Source organism: Nannospalax galili, unplaced genomic scaffold, assembly GCF_000622305.1.
Source record: "Nannospalax galili isolate Female #2095 unplaced genomic scaffold, S.galili_v1.0 scaffold1189, whole genome shotgun sequence".
Classification (NCBI taxonomy): domain Eukaryota; kingdom Metazoa; phylum Chordata; class Mammalia; order Rodentia; family Spalacidae; genus Nannospalax; species Nannospalax galili.
The window spans coordinates 62,380-78,537 of record NW_008360313.1 but is presented as its reverse complement, the minus strand read 5'-3'; the positions used below and the strand labels follow the sequence as shown (position 1 = coordinate 78,537).

Below are 16,158 nucleotides of genomic sequence, written 5' to 3'. Positions count from 1 at the left end.
AAGGGTTTTTTTTTTTTTTTTTTTTTTTTTTTTTTTTTTTTTTTTTTTTTTTTTTTTTTTTTTTTAATCATTATGACAAATACCGAAGAGAAACAATGTAAAAATAGAAAAGATTTGTTTTGGCTCAGTTTCAGAGACTGCATTCTGTGGTCAGCTGGTTCTATCATTCCTCAGCTTGCTATAAGGCAGAACATTATGGTTTGAAAGACATGGTGGAGCACAACTGTTGATGGCAACTGGGAAACAGAACAAAGAAAAGAGCCCTGAACAAGATACAATCCCCATAGGGCATTTCCAATACCATCTGCCTCCAACAGGCCCTACATTCTATGCCCAAAGCAGTTTGTTCAACTTTTGAATCCACAAATGACTTAAACCATCAATTAGGTTAGAACTCATGATCTTATCTTTTCTAGCAAGGTATGCTTTACTACTACCTGAGGTATCTCTTAATTCAAATGTGGACAATTGATCAAAATTAGAAACCAATAGAGCATTTGGTCTCACTTCCACTCAACACTGCACTGTGCTATAGTCAGTGCCATGAGACAAGAAAGAAGAAAAGGCAAACAGATTGTAAAGATGTAAAACTTATTTGCAGATATAATTTGTACATTTTGCTGCTATAACAAAATACCTGAGATTGGTCGTTTACAAACACAAGACATATATTTTCATAATCTTGAGGCTGGAAAGTCCAAGCTCAAGGCACCAGCAGAAATGGCAAGGGCTTGCCCTCTGCTTTGTATGATGTGATTTATTCCTACATCATTTCATGACAGAGATAGTAGACTCCCTCAAAGCTATTTCATATGGGTATGAATTCCATTTGTGAGGGCCCCAAAGCTCTTCTGACCTAACCATCCCTAAAGAACTCTCACCTCTTAATATCATCACAATGAATTTTGGAGGACACCAGCACTCAGATCATAGTATATAGAGATATTTAGATGCAAAACAGCTGAAAATTTAAATAATACAATTTATATCACAATAATGTTAACTAGAGATAAGTCTGACAGATGTATAAGCCTTATATACTGAAAACTATGAAAACTGCTGGAATATGATACCACAGCTTGTTAAAGTTTGAATCTGAAAGGTCCCCCAGGCTTGCATTTTGAATGCGTATTCCCCACCTGTTGGTGCTATTTTGAAAGGTTGTAGAATCTTTGGGAAGTAGGGACTGGTTGGCTGAAGTATGTCAAGAGAGGTGGGTCTTTGAGAATATACCCATGCCCTGGTTCCTGTCATGTTCTCTGCTTCCTGGTCCTCCACGAAATAAACAGCTTCTGCCACATGCTCCATCCACCATGAACTGTGCTGCTTCATCATGCCTTCCTTTTCATGATGGACTAATACCCTTTGAAACTGTAAGCCCAAGTCTTTCTTTCCTCTATTACACTATTTCCATCATGTATTATGGTAAAAGTGTTGATAAAACCCCCAATACAAGGCTCTATAAAAGAATAAAACATCCTAATGTTTCTCAAATATTTTAAACGTTTTAACCAGAGTTTGCAGCTTCAAGGAAAATCAAAAATAAATGTGGCTAATATTTATCAGCACCATAGAAATGCGTTTCAGAAAGGAATCTTAAAATACATTAAATGTGAAAATGTTTTAAATCAGTGTTTAACTCAGAGAAGTTTATTCTTTCAGTGCACTTTGAGTGCTTAGCAGCTGTCCGATATTCTGCTTCCTACTGGGTAAATAAGTGGTGATATTGTATAACTATTTTCTAATGGAGAAATAGAAAAGTAAAATTCAAATGACTTAGAAATTGTATTCAGCGCTATATATACATTATAAAGAATACAGGAAGTAGCCTCCTATTTAGATAGTGTGATCATAAACAGTCTATGTGGATTTGGAGACCAAAACCTAAAGCTGGAAGAACCAAAGAGCAAGAGAAATATCATAGCTTAAAGAACAGCATTTGGAAAAGCCCTGACCAGGCCAGGAAGAGTGGAGATGAAGGTCTAGAAATCCCAAAACCCAAAAGAAAGCCAATTTGACTGGAATTTAAGGAGATTAGAAAAGGAGAAAGTTTCTAATATGAGAGAAGTAGGCAGAAGTCAATTATATATGACCACAAAGGAACTGGGTTTTTACCTGGTAATATAGGAAGTCATTTTTAGGAGTTTTTAAAGTTGTTTGTGGGTGTACTGTGTGTGCATGGGGAGGGGGGGAGTCTGTGGGTGTGCATGTGCAACAACATGTCTGTGGAAGTCTGAGCACAACTCTGTGAAGTGGGTTATCTCGTCCCACTCTTATACAGGCTCCTAGGGTCAAAATTATGACCTCTACCTGCTTAGCCATCTCACCAGCTCCATAATTTTCATAGGCTACAGATACAATTAAATTAAATTGCCTTTTTATTTTGTTTTGTTTATTGGCAGTGGACTCACTCTGCAGGTCAAGCTGGTCTAGAATTCACTATGTAACCCAAGCTGATTTCAAACTCCTATCACAGCTTCTGAACCCCTGAGATTACAGGGGTGAACCACCATGCCTGCCTCTATATTTTTGATTTTAAAACAACACTAGTTGTTCTAGTGGAGAATCAACAAGAGACAATATTGCAGATAATTTTAATAAATATATAAATATGCTGGGTAATATTTTTAATTAAACAAAGTGTACCATAGAATTTAAAAATACAAAGGGGAAACACCACAAAATACAGCTCCTAGAGATTGAGATCCTTCCATATAGTTCAAGACTGGAAAGAAAAGACCATATAACTGGTAGAAAATCCAGCCTACCACACTGAAAAAATAGTAAGGAAACCTGCTATCTGTGGTGAAAAAAATGTAAAAGTAATCCTCAATCTTTATTCATTTGTTAGCCCTGCAAGCTATAATAACAACTAATGTGGCAAGGTAAGCCCACTGGTGCAATAGTGTGTTGAATGTTATAAAAGTAACCAAATACTTTATGATCAGATTTAAGGCCCACTTTACAAGATGGAGCCCATACCTGGCACTCTTATCAGGGCCAAGAATCTGTGGCTAGACAGGTCACAGGCTATAGGAGAGAACCTACAACTATTATTCTGCTAAATGGACATAGCAGTAAACAGATTCCTAATGACTTAATATTATACCCATATATTAGTGCATTTCTCAACTCACACCAGAGAAGCTTCTTTCTGCAACACATGGCAAAGAACACAGAGACCTACAACAAATCGATATGCAGAAACAAGAGACTGCAGAGTGCAGCCAGCCCTAAATGGGACACCTACATCACACTCTCTCCTTCCAAGGTTCAAGGATCATTTCAGAAGAGGAGATGGAAAATTTGTAAGGGGCAGAGGTGGTGGATGAATACAAGGACATTGTGTTTTGTTCTTTGTCAGGGGGAAAAACTCTTACTTATTCTGCCGTTTATGGACACAACAGGCAGTTGCACATATAAATCCACAGCACTTGTGACAGCATGGACAAGACCTGTGTAAGCATAAGCCAGACAAAATTCTCATATGGAGCAGGGAGGTGGGCAAGAAGCCCCAGTCCTAGCTGAGGAACTATTGATAATAGCTGCTAGGAGAGGGGGAGTCAGTTTTCTTTGAAGGAGTGACACTGGGTAGGTTAACCATGTTCCAGGGGATGGACCCATAATGAAGTATTTGGGAAACACAAATTAGACTCTATTAGGCTCTTAAAAAATAACAGAGGACATGAAGTAGGGAAATAAGGAGGTGAGGGTGGATCTGAGAGGAGATGGGGATGGGGTCTGAATATGATCAAAATATATTGTATGAAATTCTCAAAGAATCAAGACAAATATTAAACAAAATAACAAAGTTTTTTTTAAACCTGGTATGAAGGTAGGATCCAAATTTATAACACAAGCTTAAAATAATCACCTTAAATATGGCTGTTTTAACATGACTGAAACTTTTAGGGTTTAGCAAAACTAATTTGTAGAGATACTTTCTCAACCCACAATATAGAATCTGCACAGAAGAAAGTCATTTGAAGATAAGCTCCCAGTAAAATATCCTACATCATTTGAAAACAGCAGGCATCTTGAGAAAGAGCCAACAGAAATAAAAGGAGATTTAGAACACTGCAAACTGGAAATTATAATTTCATACAGATGGACTTTATTACCTTTTATTATATCTTGCTTATGCCTTAGTTCTCATTCAGGGCCAAGGAAAAACCTTTAAACATGCCATAATTATGATCTCTATTAAGATTACTGATAAATCTTGAAATTGAATTAATTAAAGAAAATTCATGTATGAAACTTAACAAAGTGCATGCAAATTGGTTCAATATTATTAGGTCACTAGTAACTGCATGGTTATTGCATGGCAAGGAGAAACTAAATCAACCACCAGATTGTGACTGATTACTACCTACTATATATCTTTAACATATTTAGCCTATGTTCAAAACCTAGATGAAACGAATCCTTGTGGATGGCATTTAACCTTTTAAAAGAATTGAAAAATAAACCCTTGTGTGGCATCCCTTAGTTTCAGAAAACCCTTAAAGTTTAAAAGTTCAAAGAGTCAAGAAAGATTCTATGCATCCTTTCCCCTTCTAATCACTTAGCTAAACTGGAAGCACTCATTTCAACCCACTTCTTCATGAGATGTTTTGTTTTCCAGTACACTCCTTCATTTTCACTTGTGTAAAAACATTGGCACTAAGTTAAAAATGAAGACTTCAGATTTTCAATAGTGGGCCAAGAGAATGCGGTTTGGCTGTTGTTACAAAAATAATGAAAAAAGAAACTTAAAAGTAGGATAAACTGGTCCTTTTAAAAATCATACTCAGACTCTGTCTCAGAAAGACCGAAAAAAAAAAAAAAATCATACTGAAGTGCGAATGCTACTTAAAGACATGGAAGTCCCCAAAAGTTGAGTTTAGGGCACAAGAAAACCTCATAAATTGTAACTGCAGTGTGGCGTGGTGATGCACATCTATGAACATAGCACTTGGTGAGCTGAGGCAGGAGACTTGTAGGGCAGTAATATACCCCATAAGATGGTAGGTATTCCTAAAAATCATTCACAAAAGAAACAAGAAAACAAACCAGGAGGGAAGCAAACGAATCTGAAAGACGCTATGGTCTGTGAGAAGCTGGTTGTGCTCCCTTGACATTGATCACACACAGCCCACTCATTCTACTCTAACTTCACGATTCAAGGCTTACAAGGGATGCTCCAGGGCAGTTCCTCCAAGTCCACCCCACAGTGAGGGACGCTGAACCCCACGTCCAGGCTCCGCCCCGTCAGTGACACATGACCCGAGGCGGGCTGCCCTCCGCCTTCCTGCCTGCTGATCGGCTTCCTTCTCCACATCCATCGCCCCGACTCCTCTCGAAGCGATGGAGCATGGTGAACCGGACGGCGGAGCAGGGCCAGACAGGGCAGGCGAAGGCGGCACAGCGCGGTCCGCCGGGGCGGCGTTTCCCGCGGTGCTCTAGGCATCTCTGTGGGCACCCGAGCCTGAGGCCCCATGGGGCCTTGCGTCCCAGCCCGGCGCTGATTGGCTGATGGCCGCATCCGGAAGGAATCCGGATGTGCCCGATGCCGTGTTGGCAGTGTGCGCGCCGAGGTTTGGGCAGTCTTGGGGTGCCGGCAGCCGCGCGGATGGCTCAGGATTGGGCGGGCTTCTCTGAGGAGGAGCTGCGGAGACTGAAGCAGAATAAAGGTAACGGGCTGAGAGCTCCGATGGCGGAGCCTGGCGTCTGGGAAGGACGGGAGGGCGGCGAGTGAGGGGGCGTGGACGCTGCTCTGTGGGTACGACTCGGAGCCGATGGTGGACCCAGCCGACGGGCTCCTCAGGTGAGAGTCCTTGCAGTCAGGCCCGACGGGAGGGCTCAGGGTTTCTCCTTGGGGCACAATTCTTCAAAAATTTGACTTTTTTCCTGCGGAAAGCAATGGGACTCGGCGGAGAACATGAGCCTACAGCCTGAATGACTCCTAGAGGGAGGATTAGGGTACGAATCCCTGGTTGCACGCTTGGGGTCAGGGTGAAGGAAGAGGAGCACAGCACAGTGTTATGATGGTGGTGAGTAGTGTTGAAGACAGTTATGGGAAAGAAGGAATCATGAGAGTGGATAAACACAAAAGGTGGTTTTTGTTTTGTTTTAATAATGAATCTGTATTGCATTCACTTCTGGTTACCACATGGTTTTGCAACCCTTCTCAGTTATTGAGAATCGGCAGACCAAAGGGATCTTTGGGAGGTTAGGTGTGGAGCATATCTGTGTGTTTGTGTGATATATCTTTGTTACCTTCAGGATCAGTCAAAATCTAGTAGTTGCATATACGAGTGTATGTATATGTATTTTCACACTGTGCATGTACCCATATGTGTGTGTGTGTGTGTGTGTGTGTGTGTGTGTGTGTATATACACACACACATTGAAATTTCATAAAGATCTTTGTGGTGATACTGGTAGTGCACATCACTTCCGTGAGAGCTTTCTACCACTCTTGGTAACATTTTAAAAAATACTTTGTTTAAGGATAAAATTAAGTAAATCTGTCATGTCTGTAATTAGTTTGTGAGAAATTTGGATGTAGCTCTAGTACTGAGCAATTTTTAGCCCAGATGTGAGAATTATTTAGGGCTGACATGTGCAAAAGGAAGTAAATTAGTCACATAGGGGTCAATGTAGATTATAGATTGGGGAAATTATGACTGTGACTGGTCAGAGATCTTTAAAAATGATACAAGATTATACTCTAAAGTGTGTTTAACTGATTGTATCCATGTGGATGACCTCAAATTCTTCTGCTATGTGATTTCAGCACCTGTTCACATACCTATATGTACACAGTATGATGCCTTGCTTCTAGTCTGATTTCCAAGTTCTGAGTCTTAGCTTCTGTGTAGGGTGTGTCGTCAACCAGCATTGTCAAGGGGAGTGCTAACAGTACTTCATGCAGCACTACTTCTGCATTAGGAATGAAAAGATGAACAAATGATCAGCTTTGCCTTCAGGAGCATGTAGTCTAATGAGACAAACCATAACATAATGTGATGCCAGATATTGTACAAGAGGTAGCTGTAGGACTGGAGAGATGGCTCAGCGGTTAAGAGCACTGGCTGCTCTTGCAGAGGACCCAGGTTCAGTTCCCAGCACCCACATGGCAGCTAACAACTGTCCGTAACTCCAGTTCCAGGGGATCCGACACCCTCTTCTGACCTCCTCAGGCATTGCATGACATGGATGCACTTACATACATGCAGGCAGTACACTCATACACAAAAAATAAAAATAATAATTTTTTTTTTAAAAAAACGAGGTAACTGTAGAGCAACCTCACTGTGGTGAGGATTTATTGAAGCTTAGAATATTACACAGATGTTGCAGATTATCAGAAGTTAGTTTGTCAGGGCAAAGGTTTAAGGAAGGAGTCCAAATTAGTATATTTGTTATGTAAAAGTGTATTTTAAATTATTTCTCCAATTTGTAATAGGTTAAAGGTGCTAAGACCTGAGCTTCAGGCCTCTGGTTTGGTAATGAGATGTTAGAATGTGGATACAAAATCATCTATGCCTATCTTGGGGACAGAGAAAATATCTGTGCCTCTTAGGAAAGCCAGGTCTTTTACCTTGGGTTTCCAATTTTTAAAAATACAATTAAATAATCTAGAAAGATTGTATTGGTTGCCAGCAAAAATAAGGACTGTGCTGTAGAAACAGTTGAGTGTGCATTTGGGAATGTAGTCAAGAATGTTCTTAGTCACCTTGTTTCTCATAGTCAAAAGTCAGAGGTAATAGGGGAGTGAATAAATAAGTTGTGCTCTGCTTCGTAGATCATGGGACTCTATTAACCACTAGCCATATTCACTAACATAAATTGCATTACTATAATTGGCAAAAGGAGCAAGCTGCAGCTCTGTCTGATAGTGCTTATAAAGATCAAAATGATGTAAAGGTTAGGAGCTTAGGAAATCAATGAAGAACATCCTACAGAATGAAACACAAAATTCAAATGATGGCCGAGCAAGGAAATATGATCAAGCAGGGACAAACACATTCAGCACTATTGCTAACGGAGAAATCGGGTTAAACTAGGTAAAGTGAAGTAGCATATAGTTTTAAAATAATCAGTTGTGTAAAATAATGAATATTTATTTCTCTAATGTCATGTCTAACATGGGCTGCCAGGTGATGCTGGTACACATAGTCATTCCACACTGTCTTGGTATCGTGTAGGAGTGCTCTGTGGCAGGAAGAAAAGAAGATTGAAAATTGAACTAAATGCTTTCACTAGTATATAATTTTTATTTAATAAAAATAAGTCATATAATTTGAGGAACAAGAAACATTTCTCTTGTATATCACAGAAAGGGGGGTTATGTCTCCTGCAGTCATTCTGTGCCTTAAACTGTGGAAATTTTTCAGTCATACAGATTGAAAGAGTCTCTCTCTCTCTTTCTCTCATAAATATATGTACTTGATGTATTATTGCTTTCATAATGAAAAAGATTGGAAGTAAAATAGTGCAGCCATGTTTTATCAGTTTTTTGGTAAGATATTTATTCATATGTGACCTTTATTTTCAAATTTTAAAAAATTATATTTATTCATTGTAGGTGTGTATATAAGTATGGGTACTTGCACCACAGCGTGTGTATGGAGGTCAGAGGATATTTTGTGAGAGTTGGTTCTCTACCTGTACCATGTAGATCCTAGAGATCAAACTCAGGTCCTCAGCCTTGGTGGCAAGTGCCTTTACCCACTGAACCATCTCTCAGCTGTCTTTATTCTTTGTATTAGTAGTCTAATCCCCTTCTTGAGAAATTTCCTTGCTATTCTTGAACATTTATCCTTTCCTATAAATATGATAACAATTTTGCCAAATTTCATGGAGTAAGAATTTGATTAGAATTGCATTGAATCTTTAAAACCTTTTTTGAGAATTTCATACAAGAGTAGTGTATTTATGTCATTTTCACACCTCCCTTCCCGCCTTCCAACTTTTTCTACACCCCATCTCATTTCACGACCTCTTTATTGTTGTATGCACACATGTACATATATGTAAAATTTACTGAGTACATTTAGGTGTTTGTGTGTGCATGTGTTTAGAGCTGACCGCTTGGGATTGGATAACATATAAAGGAGCTCATACCTGAAGAAAAGTGATTCTCCCTCTCTCTGCAGCTATTGATTGCTTGTAGCACTTTGAGAAGGAAAGATTGTAAGAGCCAGAGAAACAGGATGGTTGCTGCCAGATGGTGTCTTCTAGACATGTTAGGGAAGCTGCACCCATGGAATCCCAACCATATGGCTGGCTGCCTAAACAAGACCTGCACAATGACACCACCAGTTGACACGCATTGAATCTTTAGATCAGTTTTGAGAGATCTGATGTCATCATGTAATTAACACTAAGGCGATATGCCTCCATCTTTTAGACCTTCTAAAAGATGATATCTCCTAACAAATTTTTACATTTTTTTCCCCATAGAAGTCCTGAACATTTTCTGTTAGAATTTTTTTCCCAGGTGTTTGGCCATGTCTGAGGTTGAAATATTCTTTCTTTAATTATATTTTCTAATTATTTGCTACTGGTACGTGGAAAATCAAAAACAAAAGGAAAGGCAATAAAAGAAATGATTAGATTTTCAAAGAAAAGGAAATAAAATAAATGCGTATCACCACCAGTAAGCAGAGCATTAGAAATCACAAGTGCAATGAGATGCTGCCTTGACTGATAAAAAGTTAAAATAGTAAATAATACCATATATTGAAGAGAAAATGTATTTTTGGAACCTTAGGTGTTGCTAGAGGCAAGACATTTTGGAAAATGTTGTAGCAGTTTATCTAATGTTATACATTATGACCCAGTAGTGTTTGGCTAATATCCAAGGCAAATTTTTATACATGAGGAGACATAACAGCAAAGTTCACAGAAGTTAAAACCTGAAACCAACCCAAATGTTCATCAGGGCAAGAAGATCCATAAACTCTGGTTTTGTCACCATAGAATGTGATTCAACATTAAAAATGAATAAGAATAGCATTAATGTGGATGAATAGTAACTATAACATTATGTAAAAACTGTACAGCACAGTACCTTTTTATAAAATTAAAACAAATATTTTAGAAATATTTATAGACATAAAGAAATGATCAACACATTCAAATGCTGTTGGAGGTGTTGAAGAGTAGATCTCACAAACAGCCTGCTGGCTTAATTTCATAGACACACATACACACACACACAATTATTTGGCCACAGTAGTGATGATAATCATGAGTATTGCTTACCAGAGTAGCATCTGCCCACTGGCCTTACCTAAAAGTAGGACTATTGGGTTGTGAGTAGAAGTGTATGTAACTAATGGTCCAGAGCATTTAATTCCTTCAGCAAGACCTCTCTACCCCATTCTTCCCCTGTCATGGTGGCTAGGAAGGCTAAAAGTGACTGCACAGTTGGTCTAGCGTCTCCAGGAACTGATCAGCAAAATCTATTTGTCTTGAGTTTGTTTTTTGTTGTTGTTGTTTGTTTGTTTATGGTGCTGAGGATTGAACCTCGGGGCCTCATGATGTTGCTTCCTCAGCCTGGCCTTTAGTTGGTACATGCCATTGTTAAAAAACAAACATATTTCCCGAAGATTCCAGAGTTATTTTAACCTATAGCATAATCTGTATTTTTTGTGATTGACAGAGTTTCCTACATTTAATAGCCAGTGTGTTTTATATAAAATCTGAAGTTGAGAAGCTGGAGCCGTAACTAAGTGGTTGAGCACTTGCCTGCATGTGCAGTCCTGGGTCCAATCCAGCACCAAAAACATACCTGTAAATTTATGAGAAATTTTTAAAAAATATCTTTTTTTGTGCATTATATAATTATATATATATATCTTAATCAAATTTTTATATATCTTATAAAATTATATATATCTTAATCAAATTTAGACCCCCTTCCTCATCCATGCCCCTCCATAGCCCCTTCCCCACTGGATTTCATGCATTCTGTCATGTATGTTAAGTCCTTTCTGGTCCAGCTTTTGTACCCAGATGTTCCTTGGTACAAGTTCATCCACTGGAGTCTAGTCAGCCTCTCTAGAGTCTCTCTCTCACCCATAGTAATCAGTTGCCAGTATATCCTAGGCTAGGGTTGGGCCTGCTGCCCATTTCCCTCGTTCTGTGCTGGTTTTTTGTCTGAGTTGGCGTGGGTCTTGTGCATACTGTCAACCATTGTTGCAAAAAATTCTTTTAATTGTGAAAAATCAAAATCTCTGGCCACATTGACCTAAATTTTTTTAATGGCAGCAGTTAACTAGAAATGACTCTGAATAGTCCTCCTTTGTGCTAAATTTATACTTCCCATTTGGTCCTAGTCTCCTTTATATTTACAGCTTCAGGTGCCTAGTATTTAAATAATATACTCAGTTTTTACATGACCTGGATTGTTTATTGATTGCTAGAGGAAAAAAATAGCATTTTAAACATTATATGTATGCTCTGTAAAAACGTAAAATAAAATAGAAACTACAGTAGCTAAGTTAAAATGTAATTATTAATTATTCAGCTATTGTTTTCAGTTGGAACTTAAAACAGGCTAAATGACATTTTCTGATGATGTAAATAAGATCAATAACCAACAATAAGTTCCTATTGCAAGATACAGGAGGCTGCTTTGTGTTTCTGGGAACTTCCGTATTGTAGTTCCTTTTCTTGTTGTTGTGACAAAGCAACTTAAGGGGAAAAGGGTTTATTGTGGTTCACCGTTAGAAAGCACAGTCCATCATGAAGGGGAAGTCCTGGAGGCAGGAGGTTGAGGTTGCTGGTCATGTTGCTTCTGCAGTCAGAAAGCAGAGGGTAGTGAATGCCCATGTTTAACTCACTTTCCCCTTTCACATAGTCTAAGATCCTAGCCCAGAGAAGGGTGCCACTCACAGTGGGCAGGTCTTCCCACCTCAATTGCCCTAATCAAGGAAATCCCCCACATGTTTGCCCAGAGTCCCATCTCCCAGATTATTCTAAATCTCATCACTGTGATGATTGAGACTAATTATCATAGTCCAAGATAACACAATAACATTTACTTTTGATAGAAAGTCTATCTTCTTAAAAACATTTTCTATACATATCTCAATCTTCTATCCTCTCTATGAGTTAAGAGGAGCAGATAGTTTTCAACTGGTACGACAGATGAAAAAGCATGTGTGGACTAAGTAAATGGCTTGCCTGAGATGAATGAGCTCGCCTGACACCAAGGTGGGACAGTGACTATAGAGCTTTCAACTCTGCTTTGAGAAATTCAAATTGATAAACTGGTATTCCTTCAGAGGTCAGTGTGGAGAATTTAAAAGTTCTATTTGACAAGCCTTTTTGTTCATTTTTGTTTTCTTCCAGGTCCTGTGGCTTAAACCTAAGGTGTTGAAGATGGTAGGCAAATGCTGTACCCCTGTGTAACATGTCCAGACTTAGGCTGCTCATTTATGAGGACTCACAATTTTATATAGACAGGTTGTTACAGATTATATTAAATGTAGTATGAAAATTAAATTCCCTAATTGTCTGCCCTAAGAGGATAACATTAATATGAGTAGTCAGAAAACAAAACAATTTATAGAAGTATTATTTAGTTTGTACTTAAAAAATATTCCTCTAGTTGTTTTCTCTTTCTCTGTTGCTTTCTTCAGGCTACTATTAAAATTAGTTTGAATGCATTAATTACATCTTATCTGGTCTTTGGGAAATACAACCTTGATCTTTAAGATAAAAGTTTTGAACTAATTAGCATCATTTTAAAACAAAATTTAAGAGTCTGTCACATTTGAAAACTAGCCATTATTTGTTTCAGGGGAACAGGTAAAACTATGAATCAAATAAACAGTATTTCAAAGAATTTCAGTGAACTAGGTGTCAACCTAGTTTGATCAAAAGTATTCTTTTGACAGTTATCAAATCAAGTTGAAAAGGAAAGCTTGCCTTCTCAGTGGAATGCATCTCTTCTACAGGGGAATTAAGAGCTAGACTAGGTTTTGTTAAATGTTAACAGGCTTCTGTAAGAGCTGTTGAACCCTAGGAAACTGACTGCCTTTTCCTGGGCTTTCAGGACAGAGAATGGGAGGGACGGGCCTCTAGAATTATTGTCAAAATTTAATGCCAGTGCTTTACTTTCTTTGGAGAAATGGTAGTCATTAGCTGTTCACACAAAGGAATTTTCATTCATTCTCTTTCATGTAGATCCATTTGAACCTCAGCGCCGTCTCCCTGTGAAAAAAACTCGACAGCAACTTCAACGAGAAAAAGCCCTTCTAGAGCAAAGCAAAAAACTTGGTCTTCAAGATGGATCAAGCTCATTACCTCCAGAGCAGCTGCTCTCTGCATCAAAGCAGGGATCTAACTCTCAGAAATCACCTTCTTCTTCCCCGACTCCTCGTACACATATCTCTCCCACTGGCAATGGAAAGCCACTGGGTATTGAAAGTCAGCCATGGGAACCAGGACTCAAGAATTCCCATGATGGTCACAGAAATGTTGAGGTTCTACCTCCAAAGCCAGATTGCAAATTGGAGAAAAAGAAAATGGAATTGTTAGTAAGTCTGTAAGACTGTTCATCCCCCACCCCTATGGACTTGGAGGAAATGTAGTTTGATTCGTTTTAACATTTACTCTTTTATATTCGTGCCTAAAAATATCAATAAACAATTGAAGGTACCAACTAAATAAGCCAAATATTAGGCTCTTATATGTTTTATGTCAATTAGTCTTCTCAACAACCTTATGATGCAAGCTTATTATTTTCACCTTTAAAAAGATATTGTCTTCCTAATGCTGGGCAAAGTGACACAAACCTATAATTCCAGTGCTTGGGAGGCTAAGGCAAGAGGGTCTTAAGTTCAAGGCCAGCCTGAGTTACACAGTGAGTTCCAGGCAAATTAAAGCTATATAATAACAAGACCTCATCTCAAATTAAGGGTGGGGTAGGGGAGGGGAGGAAAGGGAGAGGGGAGAGTTTCTAAACCAACATGCACACAACTAGTAAATAATAGAGTTGACATGTGTTTGTATTAGAACCTACATAATTTAGTCACACTTATATGGAAATTGCCATTTGCTGACTTGTGAATTCTTAGTAATGAAGAGAAAGGATGGCTTTTGTTTTTGTTTTCCTTTCTGTTTGTTTTTTCTCCAAAGTGTCTGTTTCTCCCAATCTCAGAGGTAGTTCTCACACTGCTGGTCCAGATTCTGTACTGTGATTTTAGAGTATTTCCTACTTACCAGAAATTTATGACCAAGAATTCATTTTGATAAGATAAAGACCACATGAATTGTGAAACAAATATTGAAGGAATATATTTCAAAGGCTTTAAGCCTATTTTACCACAAAGTCCTGAGACCAATATGTCTAGGAGTAGGTTTAAACTGAGCTGGACACTTTGTTTGCTTGGTTTTGTTTTCTTTTATAACAGAGTCTCACTGTATGGCTCAGGATGGCTTTGAATATGTTAATGAGTTGGGCATCTTAGACTAGATATCATTAGAAAAATTATCTCTTAGATAATCTTAATAGGCAACAGGTAATCTGAGGAGCCTTTGATGAAAGGAAGACTCCTGAGAGGAAAACCATGGGAAAGAAGATTGTCAGTGATGACATCTTGTCTTTCTGAGAGGCCAAGAGTAGGCTAGAGAGGAGAGAAATAAGAAGTAGAGAAGGAGGAGATAAACACAGCGCATCCCCACCTCCTGGTTTAGCATCATAGGGAGGCCTAAAGGGAAATGTCCTGATCAAAGTAGTGATTAGAAAAATGACAGGTATCACTGTTGTAATTTGGGAAAGAAAATCAGGTGGACTGGACCTGAAATGCCTGCTGAAGAATTTGCAATAGAAAGTGTGAGAAATGAGCCATGCCACCCTGGAGTGCAAGCTGCAGAAGCAGAGAGAAAAGCACAGCTTTAGAAGCGGTTCCTAGTGCTGGAAGAAATGCCAGCATGAGGAGGGAGGAGTTGTGCTGTTGCCTGACTAACTGATGGCAGCTTTGTGGGTTTATGGAAAATTTTGGGTACTTTTTTCAGAATTGGATATAGCGGATGACAGTACGCATTTTCAAATCGTTGACATTTTGCCTTAGTCCATTTCCATTCGGCTTTATTTAGCCCAGCGTACTTTGCACTTTTTAAACCGTTTAAGGGTTGAAGAAAAGTGAACAAAGTGAAAAAAGAAATGTATGAAACAAACATTGATATTACCCTTGACGTTACAGTCATGGGGACTTCTCGTTGGAGGAATTCTGAAAGGCATGACAGGGCATAGCTGCAGACCAATGCATTTTGACCTCCATTTTACACATAATCACATACACTGTTCTTTGTACTCCTGAAAAAATATGGTACTTGGGCTTGCATTTTGTAGGTTCCAGGATTATATCCATATAATAGATTTCAAAGGTACAGTTTCTAGAAGCCTCTTTACTTCAGATCATGGTCTCTGTTCCTACTAGAACAGAATAATGAGCTGCAGATGTGTTTCTTTGAAGAGAAGTTTTGAAAGAAAATATATGTAATCTGCCTGATTAAATTTTATACATAGGAGACAGACTGCTAAGGTGTGGGGTAGGGTAGCAGTTGCTTTCATAAATTCATTTTTATGCCTTTTTTAAAATTCTGTAGGCAAGAAAAATCTCGTTGGGAAGTCCTCCAACAAGAACAGCGACTAATGGAAGAGAAAAATAAACGTAAGAAAGCCCTTTTGGCTCAAGCTATTGCAGAGAGGTGAGGCATTGGAACCAGGTGGTGTGTGAGCTACAGTCATTTCTGTTGTGTGTGGTTTATTTCTTCATGCCCAGCCTAATATGCTGATGTTTTCTTTGCAGCAAGTTCTACTGAGTGCATAGTTTTTACTTACTAGAGAGGATATTTTTAGGAATGGATCAGAATAAATTCATAGGTGCATTTGTATGTGAAGGACTGGCGTCAGTGTCTACTATAGCTGTCTGTTAGTATATTCTCATGAAGGAAGCAAGAGGTAGTTGCCAGTGTGTGTAAGTGAGCAGCAAATGCAGGTTTTAATTTTGATGTGGAGAGCCTCAGCCATTGAACTTGTAGAGGAATGAGTGTACAAAGTGACTTACACTGCCACAAATCTTGTGTTTCTTACTGTCATGTTCTTAAATAATTTACCCTTCCTATACTGCTAGAATATATATATATATA

At 38.6% G+C, this 16,158-nt stretch overlaps 1 protein-coding gene across 3 annotated transcripts in view; it reads left to right on the top strand.

The window, feature by feature from the left end:
- Nucleotides 1-5,350: 5,350 nt before the first annotated feature.
- Gorab (golgin, RAB6 interacting) overlaps nucleotides 5,351-16,158 on the top strand; it is a 23,080-nt gene continuing 12,272 nt past the window's right edge. The window contains exons 1-3 of one of the 3 annotated variants that reach the window (XM_008824890.3): nucleotides 5,351-5,675; nucleotides 13,189-13,537; nucleotides 15,616-15,717. In XM_008824890.3, the coding sequence (XP_008823112.2) occupies nucleotides 5,543-5,675; nucleotides 13,189-13,537; nucleotides 15,616-15,717 (584 nt within the window). In that variant the 5' untranslated portion in view covers nucleotides 5,351-5,542. The other 2 variants (XM_017796068.2, XM_029559497.1) reach the window with 2 other exon arrangements.